We start from the raw sequence: 17,316 nt of genomic DNA on the forward strand, positions 1-17,316 counted from the left end.
TATTTTTTTCTTTTAACACATTTCATAAGGGAAATGCTACTTTAGTGTATTAACCTTATTTTAAATTGCATTGAAGATGCAAACTCTCTTCACAAGTATCCAAGTTGAAGAAACTCATTTAATTTTGCTTTGTCTTAATTAAAAATTAATTAAAAATAATTTTGTCAGTGTACATTTTATCAACCTCCACTGACATCCTTCTCTATGCCTCATCACAGTGTGATGACCCTAGTTTCTCATAGGTAATTCCAGGGGAGTGCAAGCTCTGCCAAGCTTCTACCAAACTGGAGAATCTTTGTGTATGACCCGGCAATGGACTGTGTATCTATGGTCTGAGGATCAGAGTATTAAAAGTTCAGAGAGGCTTACCTTCAGATCATGACCATCGACTATTTGTTTTTTGTTTACTTTGGCCAGAGTCATTTATTAAATTGTCTACTAAAGCATGGAGGGATTGTGATCAGTACTGGGTGATTTGAGTACCCCAAATGATGAAATCATGGATCATTGAAGTATATCATGGGCACCTCAAAGAACTTGGTATTGAAGGCACTTGTAAAAATCCCTTGAATGGTCAATAAATAATCATTTGACAGGGTAGCCTCCAACTGAAAATAGATGGATAAGTGATAGAGCAGGAATCAGGGCAGTCTTGTTGTACTTGAACATCTCTTTATCAAGCACTTCTGTCTCTGTCTCTGAAATTACAAGGGAAACGCCGTGTGACACACTGCAAAGGTAGGCTTCACCTCTGAAACCTCATAGCTCTCTGAGCAAAACTACTACCCAGGCTGCAGAAACTTCCTTTTCATACAGGCAAACACAAAGTCTTCCTGTATGAATTTTTTTTGCACTACAATCCACTTCAATTTACTTTGTTAAAAGCATTCTTAAGTGTCTCCTTGGATATGTTCCAATTAGAGGCTATAATTTGGATCTTGGCAGATACTAGGAACTTTAAAAAAATCTTAAGAGAGCTATATGGCAATCCCTGGATGCCCCATTGTGTTTGAAATTATATCCTGCACTTCTGCTGAAATATCCCTACTAAAAAGCCTGTAGATTTGGTGGTTGCTTGCTGTTGTTCTAATGAATGTCTGAAAAAGCATTGCTTTTCTCTTGCTCCTTTTTGTTTAGAAGAGATAGATTCTCTGAATTTTCAATATAAAAAAATGTATGAATATATTCAGCACTTTAAGTAGTAATATAGAATTTTATGAGTTTAAATGTTATTAATTACTATATAATATATTTGTATTTTTCATATTGCATACATAATTTTAAATGTTGTGGGAATGACCTAATTTTTCCTCTTTCCCCAAATCATTTTATTAGGGCATTATAAAAACATTGATATAACTTCATTCATTAATTTATTTAGTTCAGAAAACATTTATTCCTTAATGGAAAAATTATTGGATTGGACCTAATCCTAATTCTATTGATCTAGGGTCTCCAAGTATTTTTTCATCCATCAGTCTAGAATCTAGTGCTTCTAGATACTATTATAATATTAGCCATTAATTATTGAATCTAAGTTTTTTGTTGTATTTTTTTATCAATTTGTTCAAGCCAAAATTTCAGTTGAACAAAGCAGTTCTTTTTCATAACCATCTTGATAATTTTTCACTTTTGATTACTAATATATAGTGACTTCCCAAGTTTCTAATATACAGTAACTTTCCAAATGTCTCTAATATTAAGTCTGAAATGAGAGTATTATTGATATAAACATAATTACTGGCACAGTGACCCTCAGTGTATCATAATTTCATTATGATGTCTCAGAATATTTAGATTCATGAATACAATTTAAAACTATAATTTCACATTGAATATAGTAACTTGAATAACAAATATTTGATCCAAAGGGCAGTTTCCAAACAACTTTTCAGTTTTTCTTACATATAATCTATAATGATTACCCATAAAATTAGTGTCAGTAAATACATATCCATTGAGTACTTACTCTGTGGAGAGCACTGAATTCTAAGGAAACTGTAAGACTGTGTTTGCCCTCCTTAGATTAGAATTTAGTTCAGGAGTTATGACTAATACAAGATAATGACAAAAATAGTCAGAGTAGTCAACCTACATATACTTGGTTAACTTATAAAACATCTAACCTTTTAAGTATTAAAAGGGGAAAAGGGGAGGGGGGATGGAGAAAGGGAAGGGGAGTGGGGGAAATAAGGGGAAATAATAAAAGGAAGGGAAGGGAAAAGGGAAAAAGGGAAAGGGAAAGAAAGGGGAGGGTGTGATATAGGAGGGCAAACACTGAAGGGGGTGGTTTTCAGAAACAAAAGACTAGGGAATATGGATAAAAGAGGGAAAGGGGGAAAAATACAAACAGAGGAAAGATAGCATGGAGGGCAATAAAGAATTAGTAATCATAACCTTAAGTGTGAATAGGATGAACTCTCCCTTAAAACGTAAGCAAATAGCAGAGTGGATTAAAAACCAGAATCCTACAATATGCTGCTTACAAGAAACTCATTTGAAGCAGAGAGATACATATAGAGTAAAGGTAAAAGGTTGAAGCAAAATATATTTTGCTTCAGCTGAAGTAAAAAAAAGCAGGGGTAGCAATCCTTATCTCAGACAAAGCAGCAGCAAAAATAGATAGCGTTAAAAGAGATAAGGAAGGAAACTATATCCTCCTAAAAGGTACCATAGACAATAAAGTCATTTCAATATTGAATATATATGCACCCAGTGGGACAGCATCCAAATTCTTAGAGGAGAAGCTGAAAGAATTACAGGAAGACATAGACAGCAAAACTCTACTAGTGGGAGACCTCAACCTCCTGCTATCAGATCTAGATAAATCAAATCATAAAACAAACAAGAAAGAAATTAGGGAGGTAAATAGATTGTTAGAAAAATTAGATATGGTAGATTTATGGAGGAAACTGAATGGGGATAGAAAGGAATATACCTTTTTCTCTGCAGTACATGGAACTTATACAAAAATTGACCATGTACTAGGACATAAAAACCTAATGATCAACTGCAGAAAGGCAGAAATAGTGAATACATCTTTCTCAGATCACAATGCAATAAAAGTCATATGCAATACTGGGTCAAGGACCTAGAACAAATTGGAAACTGAATAACCTCATTTTAAAAAATGAGTGGAACAAAAAACAAATTATAGAAAGAATTAACCATTTTATCATAGATAATGATAATAATGAAACAACATACCAAAACCTATGGGATTCATTCAAAGCAACTCTCAGGGGATATGTTATAGCTCTAAATGCTTATATGAATAAATTGGACAAAGAGGAAATCAATGAACTAAACATGCAACTAAAAAAATTAGAGAAAGAACAAATCAAAAATGCCCAATTAAGTACCACATTAGAAATTCTAAAAATTAAAGGAGAAATTAATAAAATTGAAAGCAAAAGAACTATTGAATTAATAAATAAAACCAAAAGTTGGTATTATGAAAAAACCAATAAAATTGATAAACCTCTGGTCGATTTGATTAAAAAAAGAAAGAAGAAAACCAAATAGCTAGTATCATAAATGAAAAAGGTGAACTCACCACCAATGAGGAGGAAATTAAAGTAATAATTCAAAACTATTTTGCCCAACTCTATGCCAATAAATATGATAATCTAAGTGAAATGTATGAATATTTACAAAAATATAAGTTTCCCAGGTTAAATTAAGAAGAGATTAAATACCTAAACAACCCTATCTCAGAAAAAAAATTCAACAAGCCATTACTGAACTCCCTAAAAAAAAAAATCTCCAGAGCCTGATGGATTCACAAGTGAATTCTACCAAACATTTAAGGAACAATTGGTTCCAATCCTATATAAACTCTTTGGAAAAATAGGGAAAGATGGAACTCTGCCTAACTCTATGAAACCAATATGGTACTGTTACCTAAACCAGGAAGAGTTAAAACAGAGAAAGAAAATTATATACCTATCTCCCTGATTAATATAGATGCAAAAATCCTAAATAAAATCTTAGCAAAACGATTACAACAAGTCATCACTACTATAATACATTATGATCAAGTAGGATTTATTCCAGGAATGCAGGGTTGGTTCAATATTAGGAAAACTGTTAGTATACTTAATTATATCAACAACAAACCTATCAGAAATCATATGATCATATCAATAGATGCTGAAAAAGCTTTTGACAAAATACAGCATCCATTCCTATTAAAAACACTAGAGAGTGTAGGAATAAATGGACTGTTCCTTAAAATAATTAGCAGTATCTATCTGAAACCATCAACAAGCATTATATTCAATGGGGAGAGGCTAGAGGCATTCCCAATAAGATCAGGGGTGAAACAAGGGTGCCCATTATCACCACTACTATTCAATATTGTATTGGAAATGTTAGCATCAGCGGTTAGAGAAGAAAAAGAAGTTAAAGGAATTAGAATTGGGAAGGAAGAGACAAAACTCTCACTCTTTGCAGATGACATGATGCTCTACCTAGAAAATCCCAAGAAATCATCTAAAAAACTACTGGAAACAATTAGCAATTTTAGCAAAGTTGCAGGTTATAAAATAAACCCTCATAAATCCTCAACTTTTCTATATATGTCTAGCAAGAAACAGAAGGAAGAGCTAGAAAGAGAAATCCCATACAAAGTAACCTCAGACAATATAAAATATTTGGGAGTCTATTTGCCAAGACAGACTCAGAATCTTTTTGAAAACAATTATAAAACACTTCTCACACAAATTAAATCAGATTTAAATAACTGGGCAAATATTAACTGCTCATGGATAGGTAGAGCTAATATAATAAAAATGACAATTCTACCAAAACTAAACTATCTGTTTAGTGCCCTACCAATCAAAATTCCAAAAAATTACTTTAATGAGTTAGAAAAAATTGTAAGTAAATTCATATGGAGAAATAAAAAGTCAAAAATTGTCAGGAGCTTAATGAAAAAAAGTGCAAACGAAGGTGGCTTAGCCCTACCCGATTTAAATTATATTATAAAGCATCAGTCATGAAAACTGTTTGGTATTGGCTAAGAAATAGAGTGGTGGACCAGTGGAATAGACTAGGTGTAAAAGCAGGAGAGGATTATAGTAATCTGCTGTTTGATAAACCCAAAGAGTCTGGCTATTGGGATAAAAACTCCCTCTTTGATAAAAATTTCTGGGAAAATTGGAAGTTAGTATGGAAGAAACTTAGATTAGACCAACACCTCACACCCTTTACCAAGATAAGATCCAAATGGTTATAGGACATAGAAATAAAAAACAATACTATAAGCAAATTAGAAGATTAAGGACTAGTCTACCTGTCAGATCTATGAAAAGGGAAACAGTTTATGACTAAGGAAGAGTTGGAGAATATCACCAAAAACCAATTAGATGATTTCGATTACATTAAATTAAAAAGCTTTTGCACAGATAAAACCAATGTAACCAAGATCAAAAGAAATGTAGTGAATTGGGAAACAATCTTTACAACTAATGATTCTGACAAAGGACTCATTTCTAAAATATACAGAGAACTGAGACATATTTTTAAAACAAAAAGCCATTCCCCAATTGACAAATGGTTAAAGGATATGCAAAGGCAATTTACAGATGAGGAGATCAAAGTAATCCATAGTCATATGAAAAATGTTCTAAATCATTAATTATTAGAGAAATGCAAATTAAAGCTTCTCTGAGGTACCACCTCACACCTCTCAGATTGGCCAATATGACCAGGAAGGATAATGATCATTGTTGGAAGGGATGTGGGAAATCTGGGACACTATTACACTGTTGGTGGAGCTGTGAACTCATCCAACCCTTCTGGAGAGCTATTTGGAATTATGCCCAAAGGGCAACAAAAATGTGCATACCCTTTGACCCAGCAATACCACTATTGGGTCTATACCCTTAAGAGATGAGGAAAAAGGGTAAAAATATTACTTGTACAAAAATATTTATAGCAGCCCTGTTTGTTGTGGCAAAGAATTGGAAATCCAGTAAATGTCCTTCAATTGGGGAATGGCTTAGCAAACTGTGGTATATGTATGTCATGGAACACTATTGTTCTATTAGAAACCAGGAGGGACGGGATTTCAGGGAAACCTGGAGGGATTTGCATGAACTGATGCTGACTGAGATGAGCAGAACCAGAAAAACACTGTAAGCCCTAACAGCAACATGGGAGTGATGCTCAACCTTAAAGGACTTGCTCATTCCATCAGTGCAACAATCGGGAACAATTTTGGGCTGTCTGCAAAGGAGAGTACCATCTGTATCCAGATAAGGAGCTGTGGAGTTTGAACAAAGTGCAAGGACTATTCCCTTTAATTTAGGAAAAAACCAGATATCTTATTGTCTGATCTTGTTACCTCTTAGACTTCTCTTTAGGGATATGATTTCTCTCTCATCACACCCAATTTGGATGAATGTACAACATGGAAACAAAGTAAAGACTGACAGAGTGCTTTTTTGTGGGGGGGAGGGAAGCAAGATTGGGGGAAAATGTAAAACTCAAATAATATCTTTAATAAAAATAAATTAAAAATGACATCTTTATCAATCAAAAAGTGGGAAAAAGATAAATGTACTGATTTCAGGCAAGTTCTTAAAAAATAGAGTAATATTAACTCACACTTATGTAGTGCTTTATGACTTGCATAGTACGAATATCATCCCTTTTATTTTATAAGTGAGGACACTAAAGCTTAAAGAGTTCAAGAAACTTAGCAAAGCTAAGGATATTTGTGCAGGTCTTTGGACTCCAAGAACAGTGTTCTTAATAGATACCATATTGTCTTTCACTTATCAAAAAACGTAAGACAATTCGATTGTAATTGTGTTAAGTTGAGAGAGATTTTAAGTATTGGAGTTTATATTCAGAAAAAAAGGAAAACCAGTGAGCAATAAAAGATCCACGCAGCTAACCTAGATGTCCTCCCATGTCTCTAATGAATTGTAAAATTCCATGATAAATGGAAAAAGTATCCAGGGGAAATAGCACTTAAGAATGACTTTAAAGAATTTTGATAAATAGGCAAGTCCAAAGGATGAGCAAGTACACAAAGTCAGGATTGAGCAGAATACATTTGCCAGATTGGTCAAAGATCAATGTCATCAGAATAAAGTATCTCTATTAGGAAATAATGACAAATAAAGCCACCTAGGGTGAAAAACAGGCAAGGGACTTTGGACTTGATATAGTAGAAAATAATAATGCTTTAGCATAGATGAAAAAAATCTATAAAATTAGGATTAAGGAAGATTATCAGCCTGGAGTTACTATGCAAAATGAAGATGAGAAACAGTGGAGTCATTAGGAAGATATTGCGGTAATTCAGGTTTAAGATGATGAGGACCTGAGCTAGAAAGAAGGCAGTTAAGAGTAGAAACAAAGGAATGAATGAATGTGAGAAATATGACAATACTAGAATCAAAGGTACTAAAGTGACTGTCAGGAGATGAGATTAAAGAACCTGGAAGAACAATTAGCAACCAAATTAAATATATGCTATAAAGTTTTTATCAAAGGGACTTAAAGGACATACAAGATAAAATAAGATTAGGCTGTTGCATTTGTTTAAAGTTTTAACTCAAAAATCCTTAAAATTGACAAATGAATGTAATTTGCTAAACATTATGCTTTATCTTATTCAGTTTTTATAAGAATCTTGCCCTCTTTCCTCTATGATCATGAGTATTCTATGTATAACTTTTCAGATACTGTTTGAATTGAATGAAAGGTAGATATAATGATATATTTAATGATGGAATGATAGAATTATAGAAATCAAGGAACACATAAAAAAATCAGAGGCTGAACAGACTTCTTCACAGGATAGTTAACCTGGGCCATATCAGTTCCCCAAAGTACTGATCAAACTATATGCTATTTCTCAAACTTCCAAGTTTTTTAAAGCATAAAGTCAGCATTTTTAATTGTTATTTGATTTTTTTGTTGTTCTCTAGTATAGTATTTCTATACAAAATCCATTTTCTTTTAGAAATGTTTATGCCTGTTATAGAAAGTTGAATTTCTTAAATATATTTTTCTTTAGCATTTGTCTACTTAACAGATTTAACATCTGTCTTTGATTCTTTTGGCCCCATTTTAACTCTCACTTGAGCCACTTCTCTTTTCTTTTTGCATGTTTGCTAGCATGATACCCTCTGCTGATGGTTGTGTTCTTATATGATATTAAAGTATATCAGAATTTATATTTGCATTGAGATATAACAAATAAATTTAAGTAATAAAAAAGTACTTTGTGCATCTATATATGAAAGATTGCATTGTAGTCAGTTTTAAAAATTAACTGGATTTCTTTGAATTAATTGCAATTTTTGCTTTGATGGTATTTTTCTCTATACTGATAACAGAGAAAAATAAAGTACTAAAATGTCCCTTCAGAAAATCATTTTAATTTATTGTATTTTAACATTTATAATATTTTGTTAGAAAATTCTATATCATATGATTTATTTATATGGTAGAATGACAAAACAAAAAACTTTCATTTCGTAGTATATCACTGTTTTAACTTTTTTCCTAAGGAATCTTTCAGTGAGCATCCATTACACCTAAAGTTTTCTTCTTTAAGATTATAGATGTGTGAGAGGGTGTGAAGTTTATTTTTCAATTTATTTATGAACTGGCTATTACATTGACATATTTGTACTCTTTTATAGAGGAGGGATACGTAAAAATGTTTCTTCGTGGACGTCCTGTTACCATGTACATGCCCAAAGATCAAGTGGAATCCTATAATTTGGAAGCAAAAGTAGAGCTACCAACCAAGAGACTTAAACTGGAATGGGTGTATCCTTTATTTGTTTGTTATCATGTTGGAATTAGTAGTTGTTTAATGTTCATTTTAAGTTTTATTTAGATTTTATAAAATTAAAAAACTCAATTCCATTAAAAATCAATTATATATTTTAGAGGCACATTTAATATAGTGTTTTGAAAATACACTCAGGGCAGCTAAGTTGTGCAGTGGAGAGAGCACCAGCCCTGGAGTCAGGAGGACCTGAGTTCAAATCCAGACTCGTACACTTAATAATTGCCTAGCTGTGTGACCTTGAGCAAGTCATTTAACCCCATTGCCTTAAATAAAAATTAAAAAACAAATATAAAAAAAAGAAAATACACCCAGTAGAGATGATGTGATATAGTGGGAAAAATCCAAGAGCTGGAATCAGACCTCAGTTTGAGTCTTGGCTATGTGCCATTTACTACTTTTGTAATCTCTGGGCTTCTTTTTCCTCAGCTGTGAAATGCATTTGAACTAGATCATCTCTGAGAGTCTTTTCAGCTTTACTGTTCCATGAAAAGCTATTTTGTGCACTAAAATGGAATATTGTTAAGTTTTCTACTCTGTAGTTCTTTGCAATGAATAGAGAGTTGTCTTTTCTGTAAAAGCAATATTAAAATGACATCTATTAGTCAAAATGATATATAGTGGATAAGGCACAGGATCCAGAATTAGAAGATGGGAGTTTAAGTACTAATCCTAGCATTTTCAGGCTTTGTAGACATTGGTAATATACTCAAACACACTTGACCCTTGGGTTATTTATGTGTAAAATGAAGAAAATAATAGTTTCATTACCTAACTCACAGGGTTATTATATAAAAGCTTTGAAAAACTTAAAACACTATCTATCTATCTATCTATCTATCTATCTATCTATCTATGTGTGTGTTTTATGCTTATAGTCATACAGATTATATTCTTAGAAAGACTATGTATTAAACAGCATGGCCAGGGATTTGTTCAGTCAATTCACTTGCTTCCAAATCTTTGTGAACCCATTTGTGTTTTCTTAGCAAAGATATTGGAATGATTTGCCATTTCATTCTCTGAGGATCTGAGGCAGACAGGGTTAAATATATTGTCCAGAGTTTCACAGTTTGAGGCTGGATTCGAACCCAGATTTGAACCCATGCAGATGAATCTTCCTGATTCCAAGACCAGTAGTCTATCCACTGCAACACCTAACCATTCCATCACTGTGGTTAACTAACCTTAATTTCTGCTTTCCAATAGAAAGAAATTAGTCAAGAACTTAAAAATAGAGGGAAAATCTTCATGAATGTGATCGTAAATTGGTAGACCTTAGGCCTATAAGTAAAAGAAAGATCCTTGCTTTTTAAAAAAAATATACTCTAATAAGTAAGCTTAATTTTGAAGAAGGAATTTTAAGTGACATGGGACATCAAGATGTTCACATAAAGAATATGTTTTGCCTATGAATGAAAAACCTAGGAAGGGTAGGAAGACTGTATTAGGCGGAACTCTAAGAAAATAATAATGCCTCAAAAGATGATTAAACAATGCTTCTTTGGAATTGAAATTGAGTTACTATACAGTGAGACACTAGTGAGCCATAAAAATAATAACAATAATAACAAAGGATGAAAGAAAATCATTCCTATATTTTTAAAAAGAGAGTACTTAAAATGACTAGTCCCCTACATCCCTAAATTCAATATAGGAACATAATTCACTAAGTCTGGAAGGCATATTTTGTTTTTCGTTGCTAAGTCATTCAATTGTATCCAACTTTGCTTGGCTCTTTGGACCATAGCATGACAGGTCTTTCTGTCCTGCATTATCTCTTGTGTCTATTCAAGTTCATGTTCATTGTTTCCATGACACTATCCATCTCACTCCCTTCAATTTTTTCCCAATATTAGGGTATCTTCTCATTATATGACCAAAGCATTAAGCTTCAAGCTTCAGTATTTAACCCTCCAAGGAAAAGCCTTAATTAATTTTCTTTAACTATTGAGTCATTTGATCTCTTTGTTGTCCAAGGAACTCTCAAAAATCTTCCGCAATGCGGTGGCTAGGTGGTGAAGTGGATAGAGCACCAGCCCTGGAGTCAGGAGTACCTGAGTTCAAATCTGGTTCCAGACACTTAATAATTATCTAGCTGTGTGGTCTTTGGCAAGCCATTTAACCCCATTTGCCTTGCAAAAACCTTAAAAAGTCTTCCCCAGCACACAATTTGAATTGTGGCTTTTCTTGAGGGCAATGGAAATTCTACTAATACCTCTCATCACCTCCTCGTAGTGTATATATAGGCTTCCTGTTGTGCCAAATTCAAACTAGTGTTACTGAGCCAACCTTGGTTCCTTCCAGTAATCAAGTAGCAGTTTAATTAATTACTTTCAGTACAAGGAACTTATTTACAAATCAGAATTTCTCCATCTTAGTATAATGGAACCAGATATTATATGGGCTTAAATTATTTGGGGCTTAAATGATTTTTCTCAGGATATGTCCACCAGTGCAGGACTATACAACAGTTACAGCAGCTGTGACTAGGCAAGTAGGTTTTCTCAAGTCCTTTGGGAGTGGTTGATTGTATAGCCTTGGGAGGCACCTCATTATTCTGCTTAGATACAGAGCAGGTCTTGGGATCAGAATAGGATATACTGATTCACTTCACTTAACATAGGCAATTATAAACCAGGAAAATAATCAGGGAAGAATAGCAAGTTCTAATTCCCTTATTCCTCCTCTCTTCACTCTTTTATCCTACTTTATCTTTTCCCTCTTAATAGAATGGAACCAAATCACCCATAGATCCTCTCTTTCTTATTTAACTTCTCTAACCCTTTTCTGAAAACATTAAAGTTATGACAGGACCCATATTTCTTCTCCCCATACGATAATAGCTCAGCATCATCCATTTGCTCAAATAAATTTATATTTCTATTTCTCTTGGCTTATATTTGTATTTCAAAGTTCCTATATAGTTTTTAGTCTTCCCATTAGGATTACTTAAAAGTCTATATTCCATTAAAGATTTATTTTCCTCCTTTAGGATTATACTTAGCTTTTCAAAGATGTTCTTGATTATAAGGGCTTATCTTTTGTCTTTTTTAAATTAGGTTCCAATTATATATTTCTTATTTAGAATAGAAACTGTCAGGTCTAGTGACTGGTTCCTTGGTACATGAACTAATTCTTTTTGGATGCTTACACAAATTTTTTTCTTTGATGAGGAAATTCTGCATTTTAGCTTTGATATCTCTGGAAAATTTCTTTTGAGGTTCATTCAGAGGGTGATTGGTTGAGTCTTTTTCTCTTTACTTAGCCTTCTCATTCTAGTAGCTATGGGCTGTTTTCATATTTCCTGAAATATGCCATCCATACTTTTTTATGGTTTGGGGGGAGTCCAATGATACTGAAATTACTTCTCTGGTACCTTTTTACCAGGTCAGGTGATTCTGATATCAGATAGCCTATTTTCCTTCTATTTTCTTCAGTCTTTTGTCTTTATTCTCTTATTCTTCCATCTCATAAATTTTGATTAGTCTATTCTAGTTTTCTTTTTTTTTTAATTTTATTTATTTAAGGCAGTGGGATTAAGTGACTTGCCCAAGGTCACACAGCTAGGCAATTATTTAGTATCTGAGGCCGGAGTTGAACTCGAATCCTCCTGACTCTAGGGCCTGTGCTCTATCCACAATGCCACCTAGCTACTCTTCTAGTCTAGATTTCAAGAAAGCTCTTGAGAAATGTTTATTGCTTTTCCTCTAAGCTTTTTATTCTTCCAATTCTTTCCTCCATCCCTTCCCCTCCAGTCTTCTCTCCTTCAGACCTCTTATTTAACTTTTTATTCATCATTTTGTTTGTTTCAGGTATTTATCAGGTCCACATGGAAAACTGGAAAATCATTCTCAGGATTTTTCTCCTTTTAGTCCCTTCTTGCAATAAGAATAGTTCCAATAATTATGAAATTATTCTCTTGGAGGTTAGATTTTTGTATGTCTTTGGATTTTTTATAGAGGACAATGACTTGGGTTTTTCTCACTTCTCCAGCCTTGGTTCCTTTCTTGAGGTGTCTCTTGGATGCATTTTCTGTTCCTGATCCAGTCATGTGGTCAGTGAATTCAAGGAATAGTGAAGAGTATAATTCCCCTTTGAGCTCCTCTCCATCCACCCACCCCACTTCTCTATTATAGAAAGATGATTCTGACTCCTCAAAATACTCCAGAGCCTTGAATATTCCTTGACTGTTTTGTTGCTAGAATAGTCTACTCCTGAAATTCCTCTAGTCCCTTTAAGGTCTCCAGAGGATTGGTTAACCAGTCATAATTTTCCTTCACATAAGTATCAAGGTATAAACAATCTTAATTACAGATTGTAAAAACTGAACCATGCCTTTATATTGATTAATTGAAATAGAGCACATACAACCTTTTCCCTTACATTCATGAAGGTTCTTTCATAGAAGTGAAATCATATTCATATTTCATAGCGGCATTTGAGGCTAAATATATTTAGAACCTTTTAAGAAAATTTAAGAACAAATCTGTAAATTATATTGGGGAACTAGTTTTGTGTGAATTCCAGATTAAAGAGTCATTCCAACTAGATATAAGTTAGTGCTGAACTCAATCCTATTAGACATTGAAGCAATGCTTAGCTGTAGATTTCATATTGTTAATTTATCTATATATATAATATGTAATGGGGAAGCTCCTTAATGGATGCTGATTAAAAAACTTTAGCATTTGCTTCCCAGGATGCTTAAATATTTATAAGTACTTTGTAAACTTAAGGAGCTTTGCCAACTTAAAACACTTTATGAATTTCAATTATTAATAAATGTTGTTGAACTGAACAGCAGAAAATATACAGTCTTCTCTACTGCCTCTCTCGGTGCTTTGTTTTTTGTTGTTAAATAAAATATTCATTCAGTTCAACTCAAAAAACATTTATAAATCCATACTATTTATTAAGTTAAATTACAAGTGACAAGTGAAGAAGACAATAATCTCTTAAGCTCCCTTTGGGCACTGATAATCAGCTATTTGAGTTAAGGAAATGTTGAAGAAATACAGCTATACAAGACTGAGGAGATGGGGTTCAGAATTGGAATAGAGAAAGAGGAGGGAAACAGAGAATAGAAGTTCGGTGGGGGAGAGCCCTTCCCTAGAATTCAGATATTTTGATTTTCAGTTTGGGAAGAAAAATGGGAGAAAATATAATTAGATGTTTCTGAAAGTTCAAAGTGTACAATCAAATCTTTATAAAAGTTTAAAGATTCTGTAAAAGAAGTAAAAGAAGATTTTGAGTGAATAGAAAGCAAAACAGACTTTGAAATCAGGATTACTCCAACTCCAAATGTATTGATAGGATAAGTTTCATAATATAATCATTAGTAATTTAAGATCTGATAAAAGGAGGCAGCTAGGTGGTGCAGTGGACAAAGCACTGGTAGTACCTGGGTTCAAATCCGGTCTCAGACACTTAATAATTACCTAGCTGTGTGGCCTTGGGCAAGCCACTTAACCCCATTTGCCTTGCAAAAAAAACCTAAAAAAAAAAAAGATCTGATAAAAAAAGATAGGATAGAAAGAAAAAAATGCTTAAAATAAGTTCTGACCAATGACATTCTTCTAAATGTGGATAAAGGAAACATTAAACATTCAGGAAAAATACACACTATACATAAAAATACTAAATACCTTATATTCCTTTCCATAAATATCTGCTACTCTCCTGGTAAACTACCCACCAGTGAATCCAAAAGTACTTGAATCAGTTAGCTTTTTAAAAATAAAATTATCATGTCAATCATTTGATTTTCTCATGTACCTGTAAAATTAATATTTTTAGTTAATATATGTTTTCAAAAATGGTATGTGTCTAGATGAGGGGGAAATGTGTTAAAAAATGTAAAGTTTTTTGTAGAAAAAAATGTTGACTGAATTTTGTGTTTAGTTATTTGAAAAATTTCTATCCCATTCATTCCATGTCATAGTAAAATTTCGTAACTTATACTGGTAAAAACAATTAAAAACTATTTTAATTAATAATCAACAAATTTAAAATAAATGTTATTTCACCTTGACATACTAATAAGCTATGGATATAGGGGACGAGACTGTCGTAATAACCTATACCTACTTCCAACAGGTGAAACTGTATATTTCATTGCATCAGTAGTAGTTTTATTCAATGTTGAAGAACAACTTCAGAGACATTATACTGGTCATAATGATGATGTGAAGTGGTGAGTGTTCAAAATTTTAAATTGCTAAACTATTCAATTGTTTCAGTGATGAAGGTATTAACATAAAAGTTGTTAATATTGGTATTAATATAACAGGCAGTATTGTGTACTGGAAAAAACACTGGGCATGGAGTCAAAGACATAGGTTAGAGTAAGCCTTTATTATTTACTGGAGGGTAAGTCTCTACCATTTTAACCTCAGTTTCTTCATATATAAAATATGGAGTATGTATATGCAGATAAAAAACACATAGTAATACTTACACTACTCACTACATAGGGTTTTTGTAAGGAAAGAAATTTCTCAACTGTGAATCTCTACACATCAAAAATATAAGCCATTCTATTATTGTTGAGAAAAAGCAAAAAGCCAGGAAAGAGAGCAGCTAGGTGGCCCAGTGGATAGAGCACCGGTCCTGGAGTCAGGAGTACATGAGTTCAAATTCAGCCTCAGATACTTAATAATTACCTAGCTGTGTGGCCTTGGGCAAGTCACTTAACCCCATTACCTTGCCAAAAAAAAAACCCCTAAAAAAAAGAGACAGGAAAAGAAAGGGTCAAATGAAATAATATATACAAAGCCCTTTACAAACCTTAAAGTTTGTTACTATTAATAGTTTTATTAAATAATTATTAACCAAATCATGATAAATTAATCTTGGTAGTCATAGTAAAATCATTTCCCATCAAACTGGAAAATCTGTTCCAAAAAAATTGAATCTTTCCTATTTTTTGCCAGTGACCCTTTGCCATTATATTTACCTTCTGATCATAAGTCAGGTAAACAAGCATTTATTATATACCTATTATGTTCCAGTTTATATATATATATATATATATATAACTCTTGTGTTATGTATAACTGAAAGCACAAAGAAGTTACTGTTTGAGATTTAACAACCATCTAGAGCTAAATAGATTTTTGGTAGTGAAGATATAATGTTTTACTCATATATGAATAAAATATGTGACTAAGACCTGTATTTACTTTACGTTCCCTGAATTTTATATCACAGTCTTCCGACAATTTAAGCATTTGGCTGTTCAGAGTATTAAAGAGATAGTGTTAACTTTTTTTTAAATTATCAGGTAAACTGATGCTCAGACAACAAATAGCACAATAGAACTGGAAAGGAACTTTAACTTGTAGAATAGAGAAAATGAGATCCTAAAATTATAGGACCACAGAATTTAAGAACTAGAAGAGATCATGGAATCATAGACTATAATATGTTAAAGTAGAAAAATATTTTTGAGAACAACTAATTCAGTTTTTCTACTAAATTGTTATATGACCTTAAGAAAGTACTTCTCATCCATGGGTCTTAGTTTTCCGTTATATAAGATGTTTCCATAGCTATTTAGTGAAAGAACTAGGATCAGAATCTAGACTTTCTGAATGATGGTCCAGTGTTCTTTTTTACTAACCCTTCCATTGAATGCCGACCATATGTCATTACAGCTTTCATATTTATTTGTGTTTATATGTCCTTGTTATGAATTCCCAGAAAATTGTTATATTCTATCAAAATGGATTTTGACTTCATTCTCTCAAGAATCTAAACTCTATATAATGATTATTATTAAATATATTTGACTAATCACATTAATCTCATATTTAAAATGGTAACTTCTCATCATAATTTTTAGGAGTATTTGAATTCTTCATAAATTGTTTTGAGCCTTTTGAATTTAAAAACTTTTTTTTTCAAATTTATGCTTTGAAAGTCATTCTTGTGTGAGGCAAAAGTCCTTCTAATACAGGTTTTTTAAAAAAGAGAATTTAATCATGGGCAATGGCTAACTTTATAGGAAAGTTATCTGAAAAATAAAAAAAATATCTGGAAAAAAGTTATCTGAAGTTGAAATAACCAAAAATAGGTATACTCTGAAAAATATTCATAGGCTCATAGATTTACAGCTGAAAGGACTTAAAAGTTATGTATTTCAATACCCCCATTTTTACAGATGAGGAAAACAAGACCCAGAGAAGTGACTTGCTTAAGGTCAAAGAGGTTCTAAGTGACAAACTTGGAATTTGAACCCAAATTATGACTCCAAATCAAGGATTATTTCCATTGCCCAATGTTCATTGTTTCATAATAATATGGTTAATACAATTAAACTAAATGACATTATAATGACATTATGAAACCTCATGATAACATTATTCATTCAATCACTTATAATGAAATGCAAATAAGATAGCCAAACTGTCACTAATTGCCCCGTAACATTGTCTTGTCTAATATCTTATGCTTTGATAACAATACTTTTAAGTGAAATGTCTATAACATACTGT

At 32.6% G+C, this 17,316-nt stretch overlaps 1 protein-coding gene across 11 annotated transcripts in view; it reads left to right on the forward strand.

Moving 5' to 3' along the window:
• EML1 (EMAP like 1) overlaps positions 1-17,316 on the forward strand; it is a 311,896-nt gene that overhangs the window by 207,099 nt on the left and 87,481 nt on the right. For 8 of the 11 annotated variants that reach the window (XM_074213065.1, XM_074213063.1, XM_074213066.1 and 5 more), the window contains 3 exons: positions 712-738; positions 8,667-8,796; positions 14,865-15,014. In XM_074213065.1, coding sequence (XP_074069166.1) covers positions 712-738; positions 8,667-8,796; positions 14,865-15,014 — 307 coding nt within the window. The remainder of the gene's footprint in view (positions 1-711; positions 739-8,666; positions 8,797-14,864; positions 15,015-17,316) is intronic. The other 3 variants (XM_074213064.1, XM_074213068.1, XM_074213070.1) reach the window with 1 other exon arrangement.

This window comes from Macrotis lagotis, chromosome 1 (genome assembly GCF_037893015.1).
Source record: "Macrotis lagotis isolate mMagLag1 chromosome 1, bilby.v1.9.chrom.fasta, whole genome shotgun sequence".
In the NCBI taxonomy this organism is placed as follows: domain Eukaryota; kingdom Metazoa; phylum Chordata; class Mammalia; order Peramelemorphia; family Peramelidae; genus Macrotis; species Macrotis lagotis.